The sequence below is a fragment of the Salarias fasciatus genome, chromosome 19 (assembly GCF_902148845.1).
Source record: "Salarias fasciatus chromosome 19, fSalaFa1.1, whole genome shotgun sequence".
Lineage (NCBI taxonomy): Eukaryota > Metazoa > Chordata > Actinopteri > Blenniiformes > Blenniidae > Salarias > Salarias fasciatus.
In genome coordinates, this window is record NC_043763.1 from 12,871,037 (window position 1) to 12,887,864 (window position 16,828).

The window sequence follows — 16,828 nt, forward strand, 5'->3', positions numbered from 1 at the left end:
TATTGGACTCTAATAAGCCATACTCATGTCAGCTCATGTAGTAAATCTTTGCCATTGTGCTGCCATATTACAAACAGATGTGCGCTCACACTGTGGCTACACGTAAATGCAGCCTGTGGCTATATTTGGAAGACTGGAAAAAAACCAAGCCTCTCCTTCTGCTCTTCTGTTTATTCTTTGGAAGTGTGACCAAACCCAGTTTTCTAACTTGTTGGATAAGCAAACTGTTTGCTTTCTGTTGTATTAAAATATGGTCCTTGTTCGTGTTTTATTCCCTCGTCTTCTCTTTTGTTCACTTCTCTTCCACTTATGTTTTTTCTTTTGGTTTGTTTTCCCTTTGATCTCTGCTTTGATCTATGTATTTTCTTCTCAGCTACCTTTAGCTCTGCTATGCTTTTTCTGTGACATTGCTGTCGAGACGACCGCCGGAGCCGGTGCCTCCTGGACAGGTCAGCTGTGTGTCTCAGCATGTCCTCAATCAATAAGACAGTCGTTCACACACAAGGTCAAAGTCTATTTGAAATCACCAATTATAACCTACCCAGGCTGTCTGCAGACTGTGAGATGAAGCCAAAGTCCTTAAAGAAACTCCACAGGTATAACATGCAACATCCACACAGACAGGCCCAGCAGACTGCAGGAACGATCCTGCTCTGAGGCAGTGGCATTGTTATTTCATATATTAAACTGTTCAATTGCCAGCAAATATTTGAAATTCAATTTGAAATGTGTCCAAAAAGCACATTCTCCGAGTGCAGGATACGGTGTGTAGTAAAGAAAGGCTGCTTCTCATTAGGCCAGTCTAGACCTAAACCCTGGGCTTAGCTGCAGCGGTGCAGCCACATGCGCAGATCCCCAGCCACAGCCCGGCCAGAGCCTCCGTGCACTTGGCTTACTCTGAGGCTTTAGGGGCAAAAGAATGAGAAACCCCGCTGGTGTGTGCTGATGTCTCAAGCAGATGAAGTAAAATGTCAAGTAAGGCACCAGCAGAGCACGAGCACACAAAGGAGGACAGAATAGAAATGGAGAGATAGTGTTGGCATTTCTATTTCGGAGTCCCGAAGGGTTTGTGATTCGGTGAGTGAATGAAGCTAAAGGAGTGTTGATTAAGAGATGGCCGATGAAAGGGTCTGAGATAGAGAGCGCTCGAGAAAAAGACTTTAAATGAAGACAGTCAGGTGGTAGGAGGAGTTGGGAAAGAGGGTGGGGGGGTTGACGGGTAGAGGGAATGATGCTCATATTAAAATGAATAAAATGTGACCCTGTTTATCACCGACTTGGTCTCAGCAGCAGCATAAGTACTCATGAGAGGAGAAGGCGCCCGGACATTTGACCGTGAACGGCGACTCGGGTCACATGCACAAACACGACTCCGAGAATAGACTCTAAACACTAGGGCAGAAAATAACCCAGTAACAGAGGATGTGGCGTGTGTGAGAGGCAGACAGAGGCAGATTTGGGTGTGTTACATGTGTCCTTGTGCTAATGGATTTGTTTTTACGGTTAAACGGGCAATCTGGTTGTTTAAACTTTACTTTCATCTGAATTCTTTGAAGTCTTTAATATCTGGTAAATCTTCACGCAGTGTCTTTAATGCTTCCACTACTTGCACCGTGTTCTCTTTGCCGTCTGTTGAGGTTTTGTATTCAGGCTTAATAGATCGGGGGTATATAGAGAGAGTTGAGAGGAGTCCAGTGGCCTTGTTTGTATGTAAGGCTGTAAAACAGGTTTATAGTGACAGCTTCCAACATAGAGTGTCATAAACTGTGACTGCAGGGTAAAGGAATGATGGTCTGATGCTCCGTGAAGAAGAGGGGGGAAATTTAATATTTTTTTCACGCTTTGCTCTGAAGGACACATTTCAAATCAGTCTGGTTCGATCACTCAAAACTCAGCCAGTCTGGTTAAACAAAGAGCTGAAGCCAAATGACGGTAATTTGTCTGCTCATGAGTAGCTTCCTTGCAGGATAAATACGGCAAGAAACCTCACAGTACATAGTGGTGAGTCAGGGTCCCGGAGGTTGACATAACTCATTCTTCGTAGGAAGAAATTAGAGGACTGTTCGGGTGATTCGCCTCCCAAGATACATCATGGAAATTCTGATTATACATTCGGTAAAGTCACATTTTTAAAGCAAATCGTAGTCATAAACTCAACCTGAATACGCAAGCTTGAAATCCTCAAGGAGACGTTTTGCTTTCTGTTGAACAAAATATCACCGTTTTAATGGACAGTGTCCAAAAGTAAGATTTACATCTCAGGGCAGAAGAAAGTTCAGGCTTGGATGCTCTATTTAGACAAGCTGACGTCCCCTTGCAGCAGACTTTCTCGTATGGCCGTCATCCATGCAGCTGTCAAGACAATGAGGCAGGTGTGAAATTACAGGGTTTGCACAAAAGAGAGACGCTTCCCAGAAAACTTGGCTGTTTGGTCAGAGTTTGGATTTCAGGGAGGGGGATTCATAAAGAAAGAAGGCACTCCCTGTTTGCATATGTCAGAACTTGAATAGTTTTCTAACATTTCAAATTATTTAAGAGTTTCTATCAACTCTGCTTAAAGCTGATTGGCTGAGCTGTTGGTAAAGAGGCTGCAGCACAAAGTCCTGATTTAGATGCTGTGTTTGTGTGTGTTCGTGTGTGTGTCTGTGTGTGTATGTGTGTACATGGCGGTGAGATAAGGGGTAAGGTCTGTGAGTCAGCGGTGGTTTGGAACTCGATGACTCTCCTCAGCGGCCCTGTGACGATGGGCCATGGCGACAGGGGTTTGCGGTCAGAAACCCTAATCTGCTCCTCATATGACCCTCTGATGGACAGGGACAGCAGTCCACACACACACACACACACACACACACACACACACACACACACACACACACACACACACACACACGGCCCTCAGACTAGTTAGTCTAGCTCCAACTCTCCAGTCTAAACATGCTCTTATATGGATTTCTGTTAAAAATCTGGAGACGTTTTTCCTTTTCCTATAAACACAGTCCTGCTGCCTACATCTAACTACTGGTTGAGCACAAACATTTCTACAAGACGTTATGTTTGGACTCCCGGGAGACATTTTTAGTCGATGATCATTTCAAGTTAGTTGTCCGTCAGTATTAATTTTTAAAAGTTTTTTTTTTAAATTTTTGGTCTGGATTACAAAAGCAAAAATAAATAGAAATTGTCATCAATTTTTTCTCCACTTTCCTGAGTCGCTCACGCTGTGTATAATGAATTACCTACTTGATATGCAGACCTATCAACCTGTTGCTCCTCCACCAATGAGATGAGATGGTTTGAAAAAACTACACAGAACATTTTGTGGCTGAAAAAAAAAAAGTTTAAGAATCTTGAAATAAAGAGCTTTTAAAATAGGCAAGTTTTTGAAGATTGGGCCAATCCGATTCCCGTGCGTTGTAATACTGCCTGTATATTAACAATAACCTTTAGGTGAGAGAGGAGAAACAGATGTGAGGGGAGAGCAGGATCACTGCCGCTGCTCTCCTTTGGATGCTTATTTCATGTGGTTGCAGCTTTGATTGGGGGTTTCATTACTTTTTATTCGTTCAATAACTGGGAACGTAATTGAAAATCACAGAGCAGGCAGGTTTTAAAATTTGTCATTAAAATTCCTGCCGTTGCCCCCGTCTTTCTCCTTTTTTTCCTTGTCCGAAACGTCTTGTATGCAAGTGTTAAATAGTCTCAAAGAGCGTTGTGTCTTGTGAGGACCGCCTTAAAGCTGCCTGGGTTTCAGTTTTGCTCTCACACACATTCGGTTGTGTGCTCTTTGAGTGATATCTGTTAGTGTAAACACACTCTGGTGACTGGAGAATATCTGAGTCCCGGACTTTCTGGAAGGAGACATTCGGCTCTGATCAGGTCTGGGAAGTGGCGCTGCTCTGGCTCCGCCTCGTCTCCTTTTGGTTGACTTGTCTTCCTTTTTGGGATCAAATATGTATCGACATTCAATCCATCTTAATGGATTGTGTTCTCTGCTTTTTATTTGTCATGTTAGCTATTTTTGCACCGCTCTAGCACAGATAGGTTTTTACAACAGCGTAATCGGACCTACGTCGAGGTCAACTGAAGTCTTCTGACCAGATAAAAATCAAGTGAGCGAGTGTTCCTGATACGTTAGCACATCGTAACCAAAGCCCCGTGGATATTTTCTTTAATACGGTATGCACTGGGGATGTTCTGAGGCTAATCCCAAATTCTGTATAGCACAGCTGATCGGGGAAATCATATATCAACGGTTTTTGACTCCACAAAGCTCTTCGGGTCTGCAGCTTTTAATCGCCTGAGCTCATGTTACTTTTGCAAATAAAAATGTCCACTTGTGTTGCACTAAAAGCTCAAACATGAAATAATCATGCTTCAGACGTCAATGATGTCGATGCCAAGGTGCTTTGACTTTAAAAACACAGCAGTATTTCTCATTTGAACCCTGGCACCAAAGTGTGGCTGCTGGATGAAAAAAATGCTCTTTAAATTGAGTTTTCTCGTGAGTTATATCATGTTGTGGAAAAACTCCTTCAATATTTCCACACTGACTCGAAACGCCAAAAAGAAATGTATGATTTTAGACTTCATGAATTCAGAGCGGCGCTTGTGTGATCTCAGCTTACCTTGACAGAGACACATTAAACCAGGTCTTTCAATGGCCATGTAATGCATAGTGCGCCGGTTTATTTCAACATTAAATCGTTCGAGCCCTGCCAATCGAAACATAAACTTGTGTTGTTTCTGCTGTGTGGCCACAGGTTTGAGTTGGATTTTTAATGTGTGTGTGTGTGTGTGTGTGTGTGTGTGGAGATGACTGGTGTGTTGATGGAAGCAGGTTGCCCTTGAGTCTGGTTTGTAGGTGGCAGCAGGAATAAACAGTTGACTGGCTGAATCCAGGTCAGCTGTCTTTGCACATTACACGAGAATGAAAATTCGTGTGCACTTTGCCTTCTCTGTGGGTGTGTGTGTGCGCGTGCGTACGTGCGCGTGTCTTCTGTCTGATTTGTCTGACATCCGCATGCAGCATACAGCCCAAAGCACGACATCCCAAAAATGTGTGTGTGTTTGATTTAGTGAAAAGGCAATGACAAGGTCATCATGAGCTGCAGGTGAGACAGGCAGATAGATGTCGGTGTGTGTTCGTTCGTGCATTTGTCTGTATGCATCCAGGAATGTGTGTTCGTGCGCTTGTATTTTTTCAGACTGCAGTTTATGATGCCGCTGAAGCTCATGCCCACTTTCCCCACAGTGGAGCATATTTACAGTGTTTTTTCAGCCCTCTGCAGTGGAACAGTCGGATGTCTGTTTGTCTGCGTATGTGTGATCAGGACTCCGTCTATTAACCTTATAAGGTCAAGCTGTTTTAACCAGGAAAAGAATAAGAGAAGAAGTGACTCACTGTTTTCCTCTCATCTGTTTAGAAGCAGAAAAAAACATCCCCGTCTGTGCCCTCACACCTTCCCATAAGGCCTGTGCTGTGTTTCCTTGTGTCCTGTAGTCTTTGGTTTTACAGTTTTGTTGGTAATGAAGTGGCGAGCTATTCACAGAGAACACTTTCCCCAGAGATGTGAAGGGTGCTTGGGGAGCAGCTGGTGCAGCAGTGGAAGTGTAAAAACAGCACTCATGGCATCTCGGTGTGTGTAACAGAGTGCGAGTGAACGTCTTTGTGTTGGATTTGAAGAAACCCACTGGAGTACTCCCCTCCTCACACATTTATTTTGTAACCTAAACACATTCAGCTCAAGTTTCCACGCTGTCATAGCCAAGACAAGAAAAGATACGAGGCTGTGAAAGTGGTCATGACCGCTCAGTTGCTTTGTATTGTGATTGTGCACTGAGGGATGAGTTTAATGTGCAACGGCTTTAGTGCAATCACGATCTAATTTCTGCTCCCCGGCGGCTTAAATGCTTTTCTGAAATGACGCAAGATTGAAACAGCAGTCAAAGACGAGACAATGAGTTCAGGTTCACAAAGATGGCTCAACTAGATTTTCTACATGACTGCTGAATGAGAAAACAGCAGTTTCTCACATTTTGACACAACAAACACCTCAGCATGATTTTGAAGGGATGCTTGCTGGGAGAGGTGGTATATTTTCTGACAGATTGAAGGATTTTTGGACGTAAACGCCGAAAAATAACTGGTTTAGTTGGTGAGAAGAGTCAACTAAAAACTGAGCATCACGTTCAACAGAGCTGGTCTGTCTATGTATATACAATGGAGGGATTCCCAGAAAGCTCCTGCTTTGTCTGGACCCGAGCACTTGAGGTAAAGAGATGATTTATGATGCAAACTAGAAAAGCTACAGCAGGTCCATTCCGTCACTGTCCGAGTATTCAAAGAATTTGTTTTTTTTATACTAGTTTAACATCACAGGTTTAAATCACTGCTAATCTCCTTAATCCTGGTGCCTGGTAGGGCAGAGCAAGAGAAAACACATTAATCAGCCTCTGTCCAAACATGAGGAACAACACCATGCATGTAAATATAAATCAGTGCAGTCTCTCTGTCTTGCATTTCCGTTTGCTGTTGACAGTGAAAAGGCCTTCGGAGAAAGAAACGTCCCCCCAGACCTGAATGTAGCTGCATGAGGCTTTGTCCTGTTCAGCTTCGACTGTTATTGTGACCTATAAAGACCAGCGCCGTAATTCAGGGACGAGCTCTATCAAGCCTGCAGTTTTCATCTCAACAGCTGTGTGTGTGTGTGTGTGTGTGTGTGTATGTGTGTGTGTGTGTGTGTGTGTGTGTGTGCATGCCTCCAGAGTGCAGTGATTTGTGCTGTCAGTCTGGGTCCCATCTACACTATAATTTTGGCAGGCATAGCAAGAGCATCCACATGTCTCTGCCAGATCTGTGTGTGTGTGTGTGTGTGTGTGTTGCTTTGCATTCTTCTCTTAAAGAGTTCCTGTTACGCTTGAAAACAATTTAGTTTATTTTATGATAACAATTTGTTAATTGAGCCCTGGTGTACCACAAAGATCCTCACCCTTCATGGTCTTCCTGATATTTTTATTTATTTATGTATTTAGATTTGTCTAAGTGTATGAACATTTATTAAACTTTGTTGTCAGGGCACAACTAAGTGCTCGTTGTCCCCAATTCCTCCACTTATGTTTAAAAACGATAATTGCTACTTTATATTATGTTAACTTGAGGATGCTGGACACAGATACCGTCGGAAAAAGATGCAAACTGCATGTAGGTGCCAGGCTTTTCAAATGGCTGTGTCTGTATACATAGATTTAAGATGTAAGAATATTTATTGACTACATTTAGATTCTCGGTGTAAACAAAAAAGGCCACAAAATATCATTACTACGCCTGCCATCAGTGAGCCTGCTTGCTGTTTGGTGGATATCATATCTAAATTTGGGTGTGGATTGTTCAGCAGATTCAAGAACTGCTTGACCTGACATCGATCTGCTGTGGGGTGAACCGTAATCAATAGATATTTTTGTAGCTTGAAAATTCAGTATGTGTTCAGATATAGCTACTTACAAAAACAAAAAAGGGCAAATCCATTTTCCATCCCTCAATCCTGTGTGTGTCATAGTTCCTATCTGATTCCTCCCTTGCTTGTGTTCTGGCTTGTGTACAGACATCTGGTTTGCATGGCAGCTCATCATTTTGTAGGACCTGGCAGAGGTTGTTTTATTTTACAAAGCAGTTCCACTCGACTCCTCCTACTGAAGAGAAACTAATGGCCTGGTGCATCTTACACAGTCAACAGGGAATGACTGCTGTCCACTGTGTATGTTAGCATATGAGTATCTGGAGTATTGGTGCAGTTATGTTTCACTTTAGAGGGTTAATAGTATCTGTTTGGTCACTAAAGGCTTATTTCTGGTTTCATATCACATTGTTTTGTTATTCACACCTATCCTTGCTGCTCTGGTCCTAACACTGCATCAAGTGGCGTAGCATCACGTTTCCATGACAACTGAGCATGTTGTTATGAAGAGCACCTTGTTTTCTTGGCTACTAGCTGGATCCAGGAAGCTGAAGATGAATTGGGAAAAGTTAATATCGTGGCAAATGAACAAACTTTGCCACAGAAAAAAAAAAAAAAAAAATCCCCAAAACTTTGAAGCTGTTTGCAGCAGCGGATGACTGTATATATTGTGTTTGTGTTTGTGTGAGTGTGCAATCGTGCAGGCGTGTGTGTCTGTGTGCGCCTGCTCAAACAGGCACTTAGAAGTCAGTGTGAATAATTCATGTGAGGATTAGAGAGTGATGTGGAGAAGTGGGTCAGAACTGCAGTGAGTTCGTTGGACATTTGTAGAGATCAAAGTGTACGAGAGAGAAATGAAGACAGAAAACAAGAGAGGGAGGAAAAAACTGTAATAAAAGTAGATTTTTTCTCAAGCATGTTCATGCACAATTTATATTTGCACTTGTATTTGCATGGGTGTTTAATTTGTGTTTCTCAGGGGAAACTCATGTTATAAAATGCGTCATGTTTCTTTTTTTTTTTTCCACTGCTGTCTCCTCATTGTAGGGCAGAAGTCAAAACCCAGCGAGCCACTCGCTTCTCTCTGGGCTCTGTTCAGTATGTGCTTGGCGTAGCAGAGCGCCATTCCCTCTGCGTGATCTCAGTAAAAACACTGAGGTTGAGCTTCGCATTGTGCGGATTTGTGTGCGTGGTACGACGAGAGGGCCAGTGTGGACCTGTCCTCTCTTCCAGGGGGGTGTGTGTTTGGAGTTCCTATTTGAGTCTTGTTTTGCACAAAGCCCCACTTCCCCCCTGGGAGGCCCCCCTGGCCCCTCGGTGCGCACCCACTGACGGCGTGCGTGTATCAGCGTGGCAGTCCACAGCTCCTCTCTGCACGTTTCACACATGCACGGACATACTTTTGGTGGCTGAATTTGAGACCGTGACATGAGTGGCCTCCGCTGATTTAGTGCTTCCTGGTGGAGGTCAAGTTGATGGAGCTGAGCTTAGATGGAGGAGAAAGGAAGGCAGGGAGGAAGGGCAAGGCGAAGAGAGGCAGGGAGGATGGGAAGTGAACAAGACTGCAGGTTGTCACAAGTAACCTCTGGCTGTCTCACAAAGTAACACAAGAAGCAGAGTCCGATGCTTTCAACGTGCTCTGCTTTGAAATGCATTCACACTGACGGAACACAAAATACAGGATGACGCACAAATGTACGTATAATCGACTCTGCAAACAGGTAACCTTTACTTTGGACTCAGAATAGGTACGTTTGCATTTAGCCGTTTCTTTATTCTAAAAAAGACACCTTAAAAACAAACATTTTTCCCATTCAAAGACATTCCAGCTTTTGACTTTAAGCTTTGGTTTATTGAAGTTGAACTGAAAGCTGATACCTTCACACATTCCCAGCTAACTTGCTCATAAAAATGTCCCGAGGAGAGAGCGAGACAGACACACACACACACCCACACACACCCTTATCCACCACTAACACAGGGAGGGGCTTGAAAAAACATCAGAGGCGATATCGTTGTGTGTTTTTCACAAGTTAATCATCTTTTTCTCTCCATTTGTGCCCGTGAGACATGTGTGAACACACACAAGTGGGTGCATGCACGTGCAGCTCTGTGTGTCAGGAGGTTGCTCTCTGCTATAAACACCGGTGGGGATTGTTTACATGCTCGATATCAGTTTGGGAAGCTGTCAGGATATACACCGCGAGGAGGAAGCAGTGTGAGGGAACCTGTTTGCGTGGATTTGTGTTTGAATACCAGCCTATAATAGTCTATTTCTAACTGTCTGTCCACATTTCAAGTGCAGCTTGCCAGGAAGTGTAATTTCCTGCTCAGGGGACTGATTCAGCGGCATCCAGCTGTTGTGTGTGTGTCTGTGTGTGTGTGTGTGTGTGTGTGTGTGTGTGTGTGTGTGTGTGTGTGTGTGTGTGTGTGCACATGTGGAACGAAAAGGAGAGAGGAAAGCAAGACAGGGATGAGGGGGACCGTCTGTTTTTTCCATTCACCTTCTTAATTGTTGTTTTTCCAGGTGGTTGAAAAAAGCCCCATCCCCACTTTTGCAGTCACTCTTCCTTTCCCACAAGGCCACCAATCATCAATCCCCCTGTTCTGAGTTGTTCTGCCACATATCATATATCTGTGCTCTCTCAGGCTAACTAGTTGTAACTAGTTGATCTCTTCCTGTGGTTACTATATGAAAACTCTCACAGATTTGCTGTCCAAAACTCGTATTTTTGTTTACTTTTTGTGAAGGTAGTGCTTTATGTTGGCTTAAAATAGGAGGCTTTGTCACTGCGACACCAAGTTTGTTGCAGTAAGTATGCAGTCTTCTATTATTTATATGGATAAAGCTGTATGTTATGCAGCATTGTTAGGTTTTTAGAAATGTTATTCATTATAGCCTACAACAGGACACAAGAAGGTGTAAAATTACCAAGAAAACATTGAAGATTATTCACTGTTCATTACACAGTTTTAAATAGAGTAGTGAAAATACCCTGAGACCTGAAACTGGGGCCAAGAGATCAGCGATGTAGCAGTGAAACGCTGGGCTTGGGCACCTTGGGGAGTTTGCATGCACCCCTTATGCATCTCTCCCCCATTTCAGTTTTTTGAGGCCAATTAGTAACCCCTTGGTGCGAATAGGAGTGTGTGTGTGTGTCTGGCTTTCTCTCCCTTTTTGACCTGTGATGGACTGACAGACCCACTGGGTACCCTGCCGTCACCCGTTCGCACCTGGGTTTCACTCAAATGCCCGGCAACTTCCAGTTGGGTGAAGTTTATCGGCAAAAAAAAAAGGGAAGAAAAAGAGCAATGCCTTTTGCCAACATTACCCTGAAGGTGAATGCTGCTTTTAGAGTAATGTTACCATGTTTGATTTACAAAAAAAGTAAAATATTTTAGGTGTTTCTTTAATGTTACTGTGCTGGACTGGCTCCTGTATGATCAAACAGGGCAGTACGTCAAGGTTTTTTTTTCTTACTGAGCTAATATTTCTGACTAATATTACCCCATATTCCTCAGAAATTCTGAGTAAAAAAATGTTGCAACATGTAAAGTTCTCATTTTGTGTTATTGGGAAGAAATGAAGAGCTTAACATGTCATCTGCAAAAGATTGTAAACACATGAATGTTTTCTCGTGTCATCAGTAAAACGTCATAAGTCATTTATGTTGCATCCTTTTTATTAAAATTGTTAATAATCTTGCCACAGCCACAGTTCTTTTAGGGATTTGGGATTTATTGCAGTTTGCAGTCTCTTCGTTTAATAGCAGACTGACTGAGTTTTATTGACTTCACTGCTCTGGCTGTTCAGTGTGTGTTGTGCTTATCGTCTCATCCCTTCTGAAGTTACACAGAATAAACCAGAACACAATAAAGCAGACATTTTTATTGACTTTCCAAACAAAATATTGGATTTCTGCTGGAATGGAGACATGAAAGCAACAGGTGCTTTGTCGCTCCGCCACACCTGCTGCTCTTTTACTGAGTCCCAATATCTCAGCAAGGTTAAAGTAAACTCTTTGTAAAGAGTTGTTGTCATGAAACTAGATGTAATCTTTTTTCGGTTCAGCCTGTTTAACTTTCACTTTCCTCCCACTTTCTCCCTTTCTTCTCGTCAGAACATGTCAATGGGTCGATGTGTATTTATGCTTTGTGTGTGTGTGTGCGTGTGTATATTTGGCGTTGGTGTTGCACAACATCAAACGCAGGTTTTATGAGATGCCTGTTAACTTAGACCAGCAGACGATAGCTTGAGGCTGTGTTACTGTGCATAAACGGAAATTTATGTTGTAATTAGCTTATATAACTCTAAAGTTTTTTCACCTCGTACAATGAGAAACTGTTGCATAATTTGACGAAATTCATTTCTACATAATACACATGTATTATCTTCAACTGTCACAAAGTCTTTTTCTTAGAGGTTAAAAAACAAACAATTACTAGATATAATTGGAAATCCTTGAGATGTAACCCTGTTTATGTGTTTTTGCATTACAATATCAGACTATTGTTGCTCATTTTTATTGTGTTTGCAAACACAATGAACCAAAAGTACAATTGTTTAACTTTTGATGGTATTCATACTAATTTACTTTCTCTTCTTCTGTTTTCCCTTTTCCACTCTCGCTCTCTCCTCTCCTTCTGTCTCTGCTTTGCTGACTCGCAGGTGGCGTCTTCCCGTCAGAAACACAGTCTCGCTCTGACACATGGCTGACAGTGGGAGACGGAAAGGGTGAGCAGGAGACTACGGGAGTGAGAGACATCCAGACACACACTCGCAGAGAGAGTGAGTCGGTCAGCCATCTGTGGACGGTCCCCTGCTATTCTGCAGCTGCGTTGGATTCAGCAAATCGTCTTCAGCTCTGTCAGGACTTCAGAAACTAGAGAGGGACGAGACGGTTCTTCATACGCCCCTTTGCCCGGGGGATGAGCCCTTGGCTAAAGCAATGTCAAAGCCTTGCTGGCTTTGGATTAGGCCCCTGGGGCTGTTTCTGTGGAGGGATGGGTGATATCCCAGCTGGATCTTCCGCTGTCACCATCCACCACAGCTATCATTAGTGACTAATGAGCTCCTGCTAGAGAGGAAACGAGGAAGGTGCCCGTGGAGAGAGGAGGAACCCTACAGCTGTTATTAAGAGGCCCGGAGATTTCAGACAAGCAATTTTCTGTCTCAACAAGGAGTTGAGCAGAATAGGGCTTTGAAAACTAAGAAACGATCCACTCTGAAAATCATAGTCAATCTTTTTGTTTTTGTTCCAGCAGTGTGGTTTTGTGAAAAAATGTAACAATGAAGATGACAGTCACATTTTTTCACCAAGATGGTTTGGTTTTTGGACAAATATCCTTATTTTTCCTCAACTGAACACGTTTCAACTTAAGATTTCAATCAGAACATTATTTTCTGTTAGAGTTTTGATTTTTTTGTTTTACTCGTAGAGGATTTTTTTGACCCTTCTATGCCCTGAAGAAAATTGGTCACCATGGCAGCCGCCTATCGTGTTGTTGTGAGCAGCGTGAGCTGCTACAACAGTGTTGTAGTGGACAGGCGCGCTCACTCCAATGCTGTGCACTACTGCTCAGGGCCATGTGGGGCGCTGTCACAAGGTCTGGACTGTACAGTTGCACACCGCGGCACCTGCTCTGAGCTGCTTGTTGCACCTGACCCTGTGTACAACGACCTTAACAGTTCCCCCATACACTCCCGTCACTTGATTACGCAACAACTCCCTAATCATGGTAAGCTTGGTATTACCATGGATGCTTCTCCTAATGGAAGTCTTGAGAGGGCGGGAAGCAGTGGAAATTTGTCTTTAGGGGAGGACAGTCCCACATGGCGAAGTAAAAAGACCCCCAGTGGTGGAGGATCAACTGGAAACTTGAGCTTTTCGAGCAGCCTTAAGGACATTACCGAAGAGGCCATCAACCTGGCCAGTGGTAAGCTCAAGGAGTTTTCTTTTGACAAGCTTCGACTCTCCTCCTCCAGCCATGTTACCTTTCGTAAAGGTCGTAAGGTCCGTCCTGATTCTTTCAGTCGGCGCTCCACTGATTTGGACATCATTTATGGTCACTTCAGCTCCAACCTCACCACAACCACAGCTAGTAATGGTCTGACGAATGGCATGACTACCTCTAATGATGAGAACCTGCCGCCATTTGTGCTGGGAAAAGAAACAGGACTCGAGGAAACAAAACTGAAGGGAAGCACAGGCACCTTGACGGCCATTACTAAAATGGGCGGCGGCTCAACCGGCAGCTTGTCCAGTATTGGATCACTGGACCAAAGTCTGAACACAGTGGCCTCACTGTACCGCAACACCCTGGGAGAGGAGAACCTTATTGCTCGTCTGTTAGAAAAGACCCGAGCAGAGGCTGCCAGTGGGGGAGCAGGTGGGGAGGACATTCGTGCCTGCCTTGATATCCTCCTTAAATGTTCAGAAGATCTCAAGAAATGTACTGACATCATCAAGCAGTGCATCAAACGCAAAACTGGTGGCGAACCAGAGGATGGTGGAGCAAGTCCTGACAGTGTGTATCGGGCTGTGATGGCTCGTCTGAGCTCTTACCTGAAGAGACTGCCCCTGGAACTTGAAGGAATAGGAAGTTTTGGGGGTGGTGGGCAAGGAGGAACTGGGAGTGGCCACAGCGACTTGGCAGAGCTAGTAAACACTCTTCACTCAATCCAACAGGGACCTTACTCCCCAATATTCGGCAATGAGCAGCCTCCTCGATATGAAGATGTGGTGCAGTCCCCTCCGGTCCCAAAGACTGTTTCACACTCTGTATCTTCCACTCCTACCAGTGTTTCATCCTCATCTTTGAAATCTGATTCCATCCATACCAAACCAGTCCAGAGCTCAGCCCTGTCCAGAACTACTGCACATACCAATGGACTGCAGCATCCACATTCTTCTTCTGCCATACAACACACTCTTTCTCCACCATCTATCATGTGCCCGCCATCCAACACCTCTCCAACACACTCCCCCTCCCCACTTCGCTCTTCCCCGACCCCACCGTACATACACACTCCTCCAGCCTCCCCCATGGAGGCTTTATATATTGAAGAGGAGGAGACTGATGTGGGAAAGTTAGCAGAACAACTATCACAGCAGACACACACTCCAGCTCGAGGGATGAACATGACCCAGAACAAAAATGGGACTGTTTTAGGGAAACACATGCACCTGTCCCAACCACACACACTCCATACTCCATCAGACAATTTGCCAGCCAACATTAACCCCAGTTGGCCTTCCTCTACCTCGCTGACAGCATTTAAATCTACTTCACACAGAAATGATGACATTGACAAACTTCTGATGGACTTGGAGAATCTTTCTCAGAGTATGAGTCACCCTAGAAGTGTAGAGCCTCCACTTCCAGTCAAGACCAGGAAAAGAGAGGGAGTCCAGGGTGTCAGTGCAAATGACTCCTTCACTCAGTCTAAAATGGCCCAGTTCCAAAGCCCAAAGCCAGCCACTCATCTCCCGATGAACGGCCTGAATTGCAGAACGCCACAGAGTCTCACTCCTCCACAGGGGGAGGGCAGTGGATCTGGGGGAGGAGAGGAGGATGATGGTGCACTGTTACTGAGAATCCTTGAGAGCATCGAGAGTTTTGCCCAAGAGCTGGTAGATTCTGGAGCAGGGAGCACAGGTAGTGCTGAGAGGAACAGTGGAAAGGAGCGGGAGGTGATGAGGCTCCTTCAGGATACTCTGGCTACCACGGTCAGAGCCGACACTCCAGTGGACGGCACAACCTCACCGCCTGCTCTAACTGCTTCAGCTGTACCTGGAAGTGTAGTCCCAATAATACCTCCAAAACACAGCCTAGCAAACACGCCTGATATTTCACCTGTGGTATCTGAAGCTGAGTGCAATGACGTGATTGAACCTTTGCCTGATGCCACCCCCATACTCCTGTGCACATCTTCATCTGGACCTACTATTAAAGCTACAGACAAAATTACAGAAGCCTCAACAGCTGAGGCAGACACGTTATCTGTCCAAGCCGAGGAACTGTCTTCGTCACACTCAGATGAACCCACACTTGTGGCCGCACCTGAACCTCTCGCCCCTGCTGTGAGCCCAGCAACTGCAGCCATAAAAGATGTTTCTGTTGCTGTTGATGATCCTGCACCGCTGAGAGACACTGGCTCAACCCTGCTCATCCAGCAGACTCCAGAGGTGATTCGGGTAAGCAAAACACAGTCAATCACAAACGCACAAGCCAAAACTCAAATACTCATGGAATATTACACTTGCATAGATACCCCTGCTATTAATTTCAGTTTTTTGTTTTGTTTACATTTATAACTATGGTTAAGAAGTTATTTCAAGAGCTTGATTGATTTAAAATTTCTTGATTGTTTATGTAAGATTTATTGATGTAACATTATTAGACGCACTGCCTGAAGGAAACACCCCCGCATCTCTAATAAAGGCCTCTTTTATGTAGTTATTTAAAAGGCATAACACAAAAAAAAGGCATTTCACCAAATCATTGTTTCAGATCATACAAGTCATGATAGACATGAGCAGAGACGTTACAGGGATGACTTAGTTGATGTCGTTGGAATTGATGGCCTGTGGTCATTACTGTTAGATACTGCTGATATTAATACAGCTCACATACTGTTCCTGTCTGAGCTGGGTACAAAAAAATAGAAACTTTGTTTTAGGAGGGACTCTTAGGGGACTTTTCCTGGTTTCCAACTTGTGTGTGTTGATTTTCCTCATGGGAATCTTCAGACTTAATTTAGGCTTGTGCTACCGGGGGACAGAAGGAAGTGAAGTGTATTTTTTTCATGTGCATAAAACACTCACACTGCACGGTGCCAGAAAGGGTGGGTTACCTACTTTATCTCTGATGTATTCAACAGCCTTTTGTGGATTTAGGTAATAACGCATGACAGACAAACACACATTAACACTGACAGTGAATATTAAATCATTACTGTTGTCAGTTCTCTCCCGTTCTCACCTCTACTTGTTTTCCTTACTCAAGTACTTATTTTTGTTCTCTCCCTCCATCCATCCTTGTTGTTACCACACTCCCACTGCTATTTGTGTGTTTATTTACCAAACTGTGTAACCTTATGCCCTACTGATATGTAGGGCACCTATTTATGAGGTTACCATGGCAGCTGCCACAGTCAGAACAGAACAGCCAGCACCCGAACGCATCATTACACAATCTCCTTCCTCCACCATCCTCCGTCTATCCCTCTCCCCTCTGTTTTTGTGCTTTTCTATTTATTTACCCACATTTTTCTCACAATGTCTCTCTGTTGTTATCCTGCAAATTTTTTTTTTTTTTTTTTTCCAATCTCCGGGATCCATTTTTATTTTTCATCCTTGTGTCCTTCTTTC

The 16,828-nt window shown here is 44.0% G+C and overlaps 1 protein-coding gene across 1 annotated transcript in view; it reads left to right on the top strand.

Annotated features, from left to right (window-relative positions):
- The window catches only part of ppp2r3a (protein phosphatase 2, regulatory subunit B'', alpha), a 54,281-nt gene that overhangs the window by 18,448 nt on the left and 19,005 nt on the right, over positions 1 to 16,828 (top strand). The window contains exon 2 of the mRNA XM_030116619.1: positions 12,124 to 15,652. Coding sequence (XP_029972479.1) covers positions 12,938 to 15,652 — 2,715 coding nt within the window. The 5' untranslated portion in view covers positions 12,124 to 12,937. The remainder of the gene's footprint in view (positions 1 to 12,123; positions 15,653 to 16,828) is intronic.